This window comes from Carica papaya, chromosome 8 (genome assembly GCF_054855325.1).
Source record: "Carica papaya isolate Zhongbai chromosome 8, ASM5485532v1, whole genome shotgun sequence".
NCBI lineage: Eukaryota > Viridiplantae > Streptophyta > Magnoliopsida > Brassicales > Caricaceae > Carica > Carica papaya.
Window position 1 is genome coordinate 35,408,466 of NC_142316.1, and position 12,714 is coordinate 35,421,179.

A 12,714-nucleotide genomic window follows, 5' to 3' on the forward strand; every position below is an offset into this window, starting at 1 on the left:
TCACCGCAAGCGACGGCGCTGTTGTCGGAGCAACGCGGAGCCGCCGTGCCGGAATTCCGATATTGGCCGAAAGGGGCCTTAGGTCTGATTTGGAATTTTTTTGGGACACGTGCAGGTACCGGTAGTGTGTTTCAGTTTTTCAAAAAAAATTCGGGAAAATTAGGGACACTCTGTAGGCACACTGTAGAGTCGAATTCATACCCCAAAACAAGTAAGAACCCCTCACCCTGTTTCCTATCACGGTATTAAAGCTAAATAAATAATTAAATGGTACTTTATGACTTTATAGATGTATTATTGATTAAGGTTGCTAATGCAGCCCGAGTCTGATACAGTGTTGGTCTGTTATTATTTGATCTAATTTCCAGTATTAAATGCAGCATGATGCTTGATGTAATTATGTTATGGTCTCGTATGTATGAACTATATTTCTTTTATTATGGTTTGTATTATGGTGAACCCGGTATTGTATTATCTTATTTGGTGTCAATTACTGGTTTATATGTTTTGTATGATTGGATGATTGAGATTAAGAAAAAAGGCAAAAAGGTTATGTGAATTGATAAGTGGAAAATGTGGACAGCCTGATTAGATATTCTGAGAAATAGTGGACGGACCAGGTCCGTAGGGAACCCTACCGGGAACGTGGTCTCTCATACCGGACGGGGTATGGAGACCTTATGTGTTTTGGCACCCATACCGGACGGGGTATGGGGACGGCCCGTTTCACTCTCATACCGGACGGGGTATGGAAGTTCATAGTTTTGGCGCCCATACCGGATAGGGTATGGGGACGGCCCTGGAATTAAGTTGTAATGTTAATGGTTCATGGATAGTGGGGACCCCCTATCGATCCCCGTGGATACTAGTAGGTTGGTAAAAGAGGAAAATATGTTGTTTAATAATTAAAATGCAAAGTCGTGGTAAGTGTTATGTTATACAGTTTATATGATTTTATGATAATGATAATGTTATTGCTTTCATATGTCATTTTCATGGATCTCACCGAGGTAAGTGAACAATAAAAGTTTTTATATTAATAAACAAGTTCGTTATAAATTATGCTCCATTACTCATTTTTGTTTTCTACCCACCTTTATTTCCGTGGCGGTGAGATAATGTGATGTCTTTACTAGACTGGTGTAACTCATTTCTTATTTAACCATTTCAGATCATGAAGACATTGTTTCCGAGACCGTTCCGCAGGAAGATGGCAAAGGGGATGCCTAAAGACTCCATGGTTATATTTATAGTTCTTATCTCGAGTATCTCTTTTAGTTAGTTTGTTACTTCATGTTTTGAGTTCGTTTTGGTTATTGTGTAAGAGATGTTAATCAAAATTTTTATTACGTTTTTGTATTTGACATTTTTAATACATATATTTTATTTAAATTTTTGGGGCTGTTATAATATTATATTGATTATTTAATTGTCAAAAAAATTTAAAATATATAAAATTTGTGTGGGTTGAATCGATTGGCGAATTCTAGATCGGTGGAACCTTTTGATGGCGTGCATATATACATACATATATACATATACATATATATATATATATATATTTGTAAATTTCTCTTTCCAAATCTCTGATATTATTGAATGAAATGTAATTGGAAGATAAAAAGTAAATCAAATTAATAAGTACGCACAACAAGACAGCCCACTAGGTTGATAATTATTGAGCAAAGGGATTGCATTATATATAAAAGAGAATGTAGTGGGTGCTGATACAAATACAAGTTTCACTTGTCTCCTCTCTATACGACAAATACAACTTGGAGAATCCTCATATAAGTAAACAATGTATATATATATATATATAGGCTACGTGGAGAATCGATCTTGCTTACATTACATGTATCTCTCTCTCTCTCTCTCTCTCTATTATATATATATATATATATGAATTTCTTGTAGTGAAAAGATATTGTTTACATATAAGATAAAACAATAAATATCTATATATATGTATAAAAACTAAGCATCTAGGAAAATTAAATATGAATTTAATTAATACTATATATAAATAATCAAGCTCTTTTTCTGATATATATATATATATATGTGTGTGTGTGTGTGTTTGAATTTTTTTAAACCGTGGTAATTTCCATGCAAACATGCTTACGTTAATATTTTAAGGTGGCAACCATGCAATAGTCGCTGTTCCGTACAGGAGTTGACTGTTTCAGATGTTGAAATCATACATTGTATGTACAAAAGATTAGTGGCTATTACTTAAATTTTGATGAATATGATTTGCACTAATTAATATGAATTATATCTATATATATATATATATATATATATATATTATATTGTTCTCCACTTACCAATCTGATCTAAGCATATCGAGAGGTGAAAAATGTTACTAGCTTTCAAAATACCATGTACATACATACATACACATATATATGTGAAATAGTTATAAATTATTGTGGTAGTATAGATTCTATAAGAATAAATTATAAATTATTTACAAATTACAATATAATAAAAGCACATGTCGTTATTTATTTATTAAGTAATATATATTATTAATTACAATATAATATAAATAATTTTTAAATAAAAATACACATAAAAATAAGTGTGACTCATTCATATAAATAACATTATTAAATAATTATATTATTGTGGTAGGCAACATAAGACTATATAGAACATTATCAAAAGTTATTAAATTCCACGTGGAGACCATTAAGATAAATATAATATTATAAGTGTAATATAATTAGCCATAAAATTGCACTTTTTTTGTGACTATTTTTTTAAGTGGTGGATGGTGGCACCTATTTTTTCACCAACTTTTATTAAATTATTTAAAAGGGTAAATTAGTAAATATACTCTGTATTATTAATTATAATATTTATAAATTTATAAATAAGTTAATTAGACTTTATTAGAATTAATTTGTTTAGAATCGAGGTTCAACTCATATCCCTTACATGAAAGTAATTAAAACTAATAAAATGGTTAGATAAGTAAGATAATTAATAATTAATATTAATGCGAATTAATTGATTTTGATAATTTTTTTAAAATTATTTTTTTAAAAAAATAGTAATTAATGCAATTTATTATTTATATATTTATACAACCCTTTATAATTTTTTTGAATTTAGTACTTTTAACCCATTAATCATAATAAATAATGATTTTAACTTATATAACATATTATATTTTTTATTAAAAGGAAAAAATCACAATCCCAAGTATCCAAATATGGAATATATGTATTGGAAATTAGTTAAAGTTATTATAATCGCCATAGACAAAAGTTGACAAGAAATGGGAATCACCATGAACAAAAGTCAAACTTATAGTCACATACACATGCATACAAATCTATATATATATATATATATGTGTGTGTGTGTGTGTGTGTGTGTGTGTGTGTGTGTATAACAATATATACGGGAATAAATTATCCATTACGCTTCCAAAATGATACTCGTGGGAGAATCTACATAGAATAGAATTATTCAAATTCTGATCCTATAGTATAATATATTTTTTAAAAAGAATTAATACTAAATTAATCTCAAAATTAACCCAAATGTTTAATTCGTGTAAAAGATTTTTTTTAAAAAAAAATTGATTAAATTAAATTATTTATAATAATTTAAAAGCCTAATAACAACTATGAAGAATAATTACATTATTAAAATTTAAAAATTTAATTATGAAAGTATAATTTAATTATTAAAATATATATGTATAAGAAGAGGAAAGAATCTAAATAGGAATGTAATATTTAGGGAAAAAGAAATTTGGTTTTGCATTTTTTTCATGCCTTCTCATTACAGAAGATATCTTACATGATAATGGTCATCAACCTAACAAAAATATTATGTATACATAAATATATATATATATATATATATATATAATTTAACCCAAAAAGTAAAAAGAAAAAAAGAAAAGTCCAAGAAGGTTAAAAAAATAATAGTAAATAAACTCTCTTTCTCCCTTCCGTGCGATCCTTGCACCCCTCCCCTGTTATTTCTCTATTCCTCTGCTCTGTTTTGGTCTCCTACAAAACTGATGTACTCAAGCTTTTGGTGCCTCCATTGCTAACATAGGAGCTTGTAATTTCCCAGAAGTGACAGCCACTGCAACCTCTGAACCGCCGTTGCCGCTACCTTCACAGTGCTTCTTCTGCACTTCCAAGTCGTCGTCTTCCTTGATCTCGTCTAAAATAATTATTACTGTGCTGTGTCCATTTTCTCCATTGCAGTACTTTATGGGTTCTGGGATTTCCTCTGCTTCTTTTTCTCTGTACTCTCTGTATTTTCCCCAAAGAACAGAGTAAAGTCCAATCACGATCAGAACGGCACCGAGAACTCTGTCGCCCACATGATAAAAAAAACATTTGTGAGTCATATTTTCAGTAAATTGTAAACATTATGATAACTTTGCGGTTCAAGAAAAGATAAACGGGGACATGTTTTTGGGATTTATGAAGAAATCGGATAGGAAATTTTACCCTCCAAGATAGATTTTTTCCGCGAGAATAAAAGATCCCATAATTGCTACAATGATCATCATGAGAGGGCTGAAAGCAGTGACAAAGACCGGCCCTCTTTTCTGCATGACTAGCCCTTGAACATAGTATGCAATACTTGATGTCACAATACCCTGTTCATGAAATCAAAAATTCAACTTCTTTAACGCACATACACAGACGTACATACATACATACACACATACATACATACATACATACATATATATATATATATAGAGAGAGAGAGAGAGAGTGAGTGAGTGAGAGAAAAGGGAGAGTTACAGCATAGGCAGCAGCTAGAAGGTTCATGTCCCAGCCAATGGACCAAACAGAGGATTTATGTTCCATGACAAAGGTGACTGCTATAGATTGTAGGGTGCCCACAAAGCAGACAAGGGTTGTAAGTGAGAGCTGAGCTGTATACCTCGTCAGGGTCAATGCCTGTATAAACCCCCCCAAGTCCCATATCAGTCAGATAATAAGTTCTGGTAATTTTGTTTGGTGCAAACCGATTCACATGACAAAAAAAGGAAAAGATAGAAGAAAAAGAGACCTGTAAAATGAAGAATGAAGCCCAAGCAAGAGTGGCCAAGATGAGAAGAATGGAACCCTTGAGCCACTCCTTGTCAGATGAAGCGGCACTTGTAGGGTTTGAAGAAGATGAGTTGTGAAGGTGAATGTGATCAGACCAGAAGAAATTAATCACACGCCCTTTGTATAATGTCATCAACATGGCTCCTCCCACTGTCACTATTGTTCCCACCACCTTTGCCTGGCATCTTACTTTCTTCATATCCACCTTCTCCATCCTTATGTACATATATGGATAAACGCACACATATAAACCCAAGTCAAAATATTATCCGGTGAAAAGTTTTATCATTGGGATGTAAAATCTTTGATGTGTCAGAATTACCTGCAGAGAACTGCCATGACAAATGTCATTGCAGGTAGCATATTACTCATGGCACAGGAGAAGGTTGGTGATGTGAATTTCAGCCCAGCGTAGTAGAAGTTTTGATCAATCACAGGCCTGTTTAGGACAACATTTATGTAAATATATATGTGTGTATGTAGAGAGTTGGTATGATGATTAACAAAGGGATGGGAGCTTGATTTATGAGTAAATTAACACTAACCCAAGAAGACCCAGAATGAAAATTTGCATGAAAATGGGAAATGTGATCTTTGGCCTCACTTTTCTGCAAGCAAAATGATCACCCAAAAACTTACTAAGTAAATCAGCTTATATTTATGGATGTATCCACACGTATGTACGTAAAGGTCATATTTATACCTCTCGAGAAGGAGAGCGAAGGGAGCAATAACTGCAGTGGCAAAGGCATGACGGTAGACGACAAGAACATAATGGCTCATTCCTCTGTTAAGGGAAACCTTGGTGATGATATTCATGCCGGCATAGCCAAATTGCAGGCAGATCATGGCGATGTACGGCTTTGATCTCTCTATGAATTTGCTTGAGCCCTCCATCTCTAATTTTTTTTTTTAAAGGGTAAAGAGGAAGAAGAAGAAGAAGAAGAAGAGGAGGAGGAAGGGGAGTCGAGGAAGAACACTTGAAAGCTTGTGTGTTTCCTAAGTTGTAAATGGCAACAACCTCATGAATTTATAGCACTCTTGGCCCCTCTAACCTTTCTTCTCAGAGGAGGTTTATCCAAAATAGGCTTCTCTTCTTTTATATTTATTTTAAGTCCAATCGATACTTATAAATATTATATAGTTTTTTAAAAAATATTTATTAATTAATTAGATATATATACACTAATTAAAACATAATAAAAATGCATTCGAGAATGTTTTATATAATATATGTATATAAATATGTTGATATATGTGGAGAATTAAAAATATGAAATCAATTAAATTCTTGAATAAAGTATATAAAAGATTCACTAGAAAATATATTATAAGATAAATGATAAATAAATCAAATAATTTTCAACTTTATTCTAAATTTTACTATAATGTTATAGTAATCTTCTAATTTGTCATATGTAAAATGTGTTAAGATGATTAGTAACTAAAAATTTAAAAAGCACATAACTGTATTTGATTTATTGCAAAACACAATTATTACTTTCTGTTTACGATAATTATTAAGATATAATTTTATATGTAATTTTTTTTTAAAAAAAATTAACTTTTCCAAAATATTATGTCAGCAACAAGTTACCAATGTATTTATAATATACGTATATTGATTATTTCTTGTATTTTTAAATAGTAATTCTCGTTAATTATTACGTACTGATATTAAAGTAAAAAATCATTTGTTTCGATGATCCGCGTGAAGTATGAGGGTCACACGTGCGTGTTTCACTGACCGTTGGATCGACGCGAGTATTCAGATGAGCGGTGGGATGTGCAATTCATCCCAACGGAGGAAGCAGGTTATGTGATTCCACGTGGCAGGTTTTTAGTGGAAATGAGTGTGGACCGGGACCCACTTGGTGGGCAAGCGAAGCGATTCGAAGCGAAGACGAGGGAGCATTGTGCATGCTGATGCCACACACACCGAATAATAATTTAATCGGGGAGCAGGTAGTAATAGTGGTTGGGCCCCGTTTCTTCCAACCCGTGGGGCCCACTTTCTCCGCCCTCCGTCGCATCTCCGCCCTCCGTCGCATCACTTAAAAAATAATCAACTGATTTTTTTTAATTAACGATAATTACTTAATTGATTACTTAATTGTTAATTATATTATTCTAATTATTAAATATTTTTATAATAAAATATAATTTACGATAATTTTAATTTTAGTTTTTTTATTACAATTTTTTAAAAAAATCAGTAATTTTTAACCTCATCTGGTCCTTGTTAATTGTTAGGTAGTGGGCGTGTGTGTCATTTGTCGCTTTAATTAGTGTTGATTAATTTACGTTAATTATTATCGGGTAGTATGCGCGTGTGCATCATTAATTACTTTCTCTAATGCTGATTAATTTACATTAATTATTAATTTTGCTTCGTTAATACATGCAAGTAGCTAGTTTAATTGCGTTTCAAAAGGGGGACGTAAGGTTTAACTTTAAGAAAATAATAATCATTTAATTAATTTATTGTTAATCATCAATACATTCTTCTCAATGTTGCAGCAATTGGTTCGCTGGAATTTCTCTTAAAGTATCCAACACATATATATAAAAAAAAAATATATATATATATATATATATATATATATAGAGTGTGAATGTTTTATTGGTCACTTAATAAAGTTGATATTAACGTTAGTATAGCGGGATTTACTTACACCACTATAATTTATTAGATACACTAATTTTTTTTTTTTTTAAAATAATATATTTACTAAAACTTAATATAACTTGATTATCACAAGCATATTAATATATTAATAAATTAATAATTTAATTTTAACAAATTAAATATTATTATTAATTGCTATTAATTTATAATATAATTATTAATTTACGTGTTAAATATTTTTAATAAAATTTAAAATCGTGATATTAGATATATAATTAATTATTAAGTTTGTATACATAAATAATTAGCATACTGAAAGGAATCTAGATTGTCTTTATTTACAGTACCATTAATTCGAATCTTTATGGTTCTATACTTATATGTGTGTGTGTGTGTGTATATATATGTATATGTGTGTATGTATACGTAAGTTTCCAACTTCTGAAATATTGTTTATTTAAAAGGAAAAAAAAAATAGTAATGGATAACGAATATATTTCGCTAGTTGATGATGATTTCACGAATTAAAGATATATATATATATATATTTTGCTTACATATTGTGTATATATATAGTTATATCACATCATAAAACATATATTTATGACATAGATAGCAGAGAAGAATAAAGCATATATAAATATATACGTATTTGGCAGTTATTAACTTATAAAAATAACTTATAAAATTAAATAATATACGAACTAAAGCTTCTCATGTATTTGGATTGCAGAATGTAATATATAATATTCCATTAAGATTAGGAGGAATTTTAGTATATCAAGATTCTGTACACTGTACCTTTAACAACACATTCTTCCAATATATATATATATATATATATACATATATGTGTGTGGGTGTACGTATATATTCTAGTACACAAGTACAAATTTATAAATCCTTTGCATTACTTGATCTTGCCATGTCAATTAAATAAAAATATAAGTCTTATAATTAAAAAATTTGATAGGCTATTATATTATGTTGATTATATTCAGTAATTATATATATATATACCAATGTTTTTACAAAATAAACTTTTAATTTACATGGTGCCGGATATATCTTTGTTATATATATATATATATATATATATATATATATTTTAGGTGTAGCTTTAAGATATTCCAAAGTTTTAAATTGCCTGCCAACTTCTTTGAAAGCTTGGAAATCTGTTTTCAATTAAGAGAATCAATAAGAACAATATGACGTAGTTGATTCAAATCCTTTTGGCCTTGTATCTTCGCATCAATCATGACCAACTTATGTATATCTATCTATATATATGTATATATATATATATATCTATATCTATATAATACGTAAGTTGATTCAAATTGAGCAAGTGATGGAGGAGACAAGAAATGATGAAGAAAGTAATGGAATGAGTAATCTGGCACTCATCATATGTCCTGTACAATCATATATGTCATCGCATATATACATACATACATACGTACATGTGTGTATATCTATGATACATAGATGTATCTGCCTGCCTGCTTGAAGAAACATATACCTGCAATCATATATATATATATATATGTAATCTTATAATTATGGCCAAGTGGAGCACCAAATCACACAAATGAAATGGGCATCTAATCACCCCCCAATCATTCCTCTATTATTATTACTGTATACAGACATACATATATATATATATATCTTAATAAAAATATTTAATTTTTTTTCTGAATTAGCACAGGATTCTGGCGCATGGGGAGCTTGATTTGGGCGATCATCATAGTGGAAACAAGGGAGGGCCATGACCGTCAGACATTTTGTCTGTTTCTCAGGTGAATACTGAACTCTACTGTGTATATATATATATATAGATATATATATATATATGAGTGTGTGTATGTGTCTATATATATGTATAACTATATTACATAAAAATCTAAAAGCATTTTTTAACACCTTGTACTACTAGACACAAAACAACATCACTGTTTATATCATATCATTTGTCTCTCTGCTGCACCACCCCCAAAAGAAAATAACAGTCAATCAATGAAAAATATAACAAAAGAATATAAAAAAGGATACAAATACACACACATGTATACGTATACGTATACGTATATTCGTATACATATATATGTATATACGTGGAATTCTAATTATTTTGAGAGGACAAATTGAATTCAAGAGAGCACAACCAAGTACATTATTGAAAAGTTACGAGTTTTCATAACTAAAATTATTTACATTCATCTTCTCTTCATTTCACTCCACAGTCAAAGAATTATATTTTTCGTGTTCGAGCCGGGTTACGTGTTTGACATGTCCTAATTAGAAGCCAAATTATGTACGCGATTTCATACCTTCATGTACTATAGATACACGAAGGTACGAAATCGTTCGCAAAAGTATTAAATATAAAAAAAAATTAACTACTACTTTCAACTATTTTAGAATTATTTGTTGAAAATTAGCAACCGAAGAAGAAACATTTTGACCTAATCTCTAGGCGACCAACGTTTCTTTTATTTTCTAATCGGTATATCTTGAATTTTTCTGCGGAGTTTTATAATTTTTATACCGTCGTGTGACGCACGGAAAAGTTATCCGCCGCTAAATCATCTTTTTGCGACGGTTTCTTCCCCGCAAAATGTATAACGGCAAAAAATCGTAGGTAACGCAATGGACCGTCGCAGCACTTTATGGAATTGCCAAAATGGTCTCTAGTTTTGGTAGTGAGAATTTCTTTTTATAGTTAAGTGAAAGTTGTATGTATATGTGTGTGTGTGTGTGTGTGTTTATATATATATATATATATAATTTTCATCTTCTTGTTTTAATTACACAGGCGTCGTCCCTTTTTTCAATTTCCTTTTTCTTTTTCGGCAGAAAAATCCAAGAAATGATAAAGGCAGGCCTTATCATCTTTTTTTTTTTTTTCTTTGTTTTAATTTTTTTTTTCCATTCAATCTTTTGTGTCTTTGACCGAATGTCTCAATTTTGTTAAGTGAGAGTGAGAGAGACTTGACCCCTGCAATATATATATATATATACACACACACACACACACACACATACATACATACATATTAAAATCATATGTTTTTGAAATGCAACATCTAATGCTTTATGATAAAAAGCCTCCTCTATAATTGGAAAATGTTAAATCATTCTCCCCAATCAAAAGCCATGGTCAAAAGATTCATTTCTTTAATCCTAAAACCCACATATATATATATATAAAACTATATTCATCTTTTATGTTGAAGTTCAATTATTTAGCCTATCAAAATCACTTCTTTCGTTTGTGGGTATTAGCCATTCTCTACGTGATCTCTTTCTTATTAATCAAATTTTAAAATGATTAACAATTATTTAATTGGATATTTTATACTTTTTTTTCTCTTTACAAGATATGTATTTTTGTATTATAATCGATGTATATGTATAATTTAATTAAAAAAATACCTAAATTTTGCTATAAAAAAAAATCTTTAAAATTAAACGAAAGAGGTTTTAATTAATGGGTTCTCTTTTAATTGATATAAAGCTAATTAAGTAAGTGTATATATAGCTAACTTTTGGTACATGACGTGTAAATTAATGTGAATTTTTTTAATTATTTATTTGGTTTACAATTGTTAGACTAATGAATAACTTTATGACTTCTATTCAATTACTTCAATTGTTTTTCTATTAAGAATAAAATAAAGATTATATACATATATATATATATATATCAATGCGTTCTTGTTGTATATAAAATAATTTATCTGAATTAATAATATTAATTAATTAATTAATTAATTAATTAATATTAATGTATGATTAGTACAATACATTGCATGACGATCATGCAATTAAATAATTGAACGAACGATGCATGATAAGAACTAGTGATGGAGAATTAATTAATGTCAATGCTTCTTTTTTTTTTTGGGCATTATTAAAGATAAAATTAGATATGTATATATATATATATATATAAAAGTACATACAATTTTAATTGTAGATAGTATTGAGTGGCGTATGAAATTTGGCTTATATCATGAATTATTGATGGACAACATAGCTTAATTTGTATTCTTTTTTTTTTCTGTCCTTTAAATTTATACGTGCCCGATCGCCACATATAACATGATATATATATATATATGTATGTATGTATACGATGAATTTTGTTCGTACAACTATATATTACGAATTTGATTGAATGGGATTTTCTTTTACATGGAAAATTATTCAAAAAATAAAAAATAAAAAGATGAACAAAAAAAAAAGTAGGGTTCTTTAAGGAAGTGGCCACACGTCGCAAATAGGAATACTCACATGGTGTTTTTAATTCATTCATCTATAAAAGACTCTAAAAAGGAAAAGCTGACCAACAATGTAGTTGCTTGCTTTAAGTAATTGTCTAATTATTAATACAATATATATATATATATATATATTTTTATATATATATATATATGGCTTTTTGGGTGGAATATATATACACTCTAGTAAACATCGTCTTTAAATGCTAATACAGGGTCATATTACCCTACTCTTAATGAGGGTTAATGCCTGATATAATCTCCATTTATTTTTACCGTTGATTTTTTTTTCTTTTTTTTTTTGAAAAAAAATTCAATTCATTTTGTTAAGTAATTCTCAATTTCTATTATTGATTATGGTATTAAATGTAATGAATTTTTAGTATATATTATATATTTACAGAGTTTTAGTTTGAACAGAATTAGTTGTAATCATTATTGGCAGCAATCTTCCTCTCCATTTATATATTCAGATTAGATGGAAGGCAAAATATGCAAACCCCCAAAAGAAAATTGTGTTTGTGCGTGTGTGTGCGTGTGTATATATATATGTAGATATATAGATATGGAAGTATAGAAAGATACATGATTGTTCAAAATTTGATTAGGTTGGGGTCAAAGAAAGCAACCCAGTTGGAATCAGTTGCTTGCATAGTTCAAAAGATGAACTTTTAAGATGAAGACGAGAGCTTAGAAA

The 12,714-nt window shown here is 29.4% G+C and overlaps 1 protein-coding gene across 1 annotated transcript; it reads right to left on the bottom strand.

The window, feature by feature from the left end:
• Positions 1-3,754: 3,754 nt before the first annotated feature.
• Positions 3,755-6,123, bottom strand: LOC110811300 (WAT1-related protein At5g07050-like). Its single transcript, XM_022037744.2, has 7 exons — positions 5,806-6,123; positions 5,648-5,710; positions 5,425-5,541; positions 5,062-5,317; positions 4,791-4,949; positions 4,488-4,639; positions 3,755-4,346 (listed from the first exon to the last, which is right to left on the bottom strand). Exons 1-7 carry the CDS (start codon positions 5,997-5,999, stop codon positions 4,052-4,054), a joined length of 1,236 nt encoding a protein of 411 aa, XP_021893436.2. The 5' UTR covers positions 6,000-6,123; the 3' UTR covers positions 3,755-4,051.
• Between the last annotated feature and the right edge of the window lie 6,591 nt (positions 6,124-12,714).

Excerpts from the sequence above, each read along its gene's own strand:
- LOC110811300 (XM_022037744.2), bottom strand. The coding sequence starts at position 5,999 with ATGGAGGGCTCAAGCAAATTCATAGAGAGATCAAAGCCGTACATCGCC. Across the intron at positions 5,711-5,805 it reads TTCGCTCTCCTTCTCGAGAG|AAAAGTGAGGCCAAAGATCA; the intron begins GTATAAATATGA and ends TTTTGCTTGCAG. Across the intron at positions 5,542-5,647 it reads TTCATTCTGGGTCTTCTTGG|GCCTGTGATTGATCAAAACT; the intron begins GTTAGTGTTAAT and ends TGTCCTAAACAG.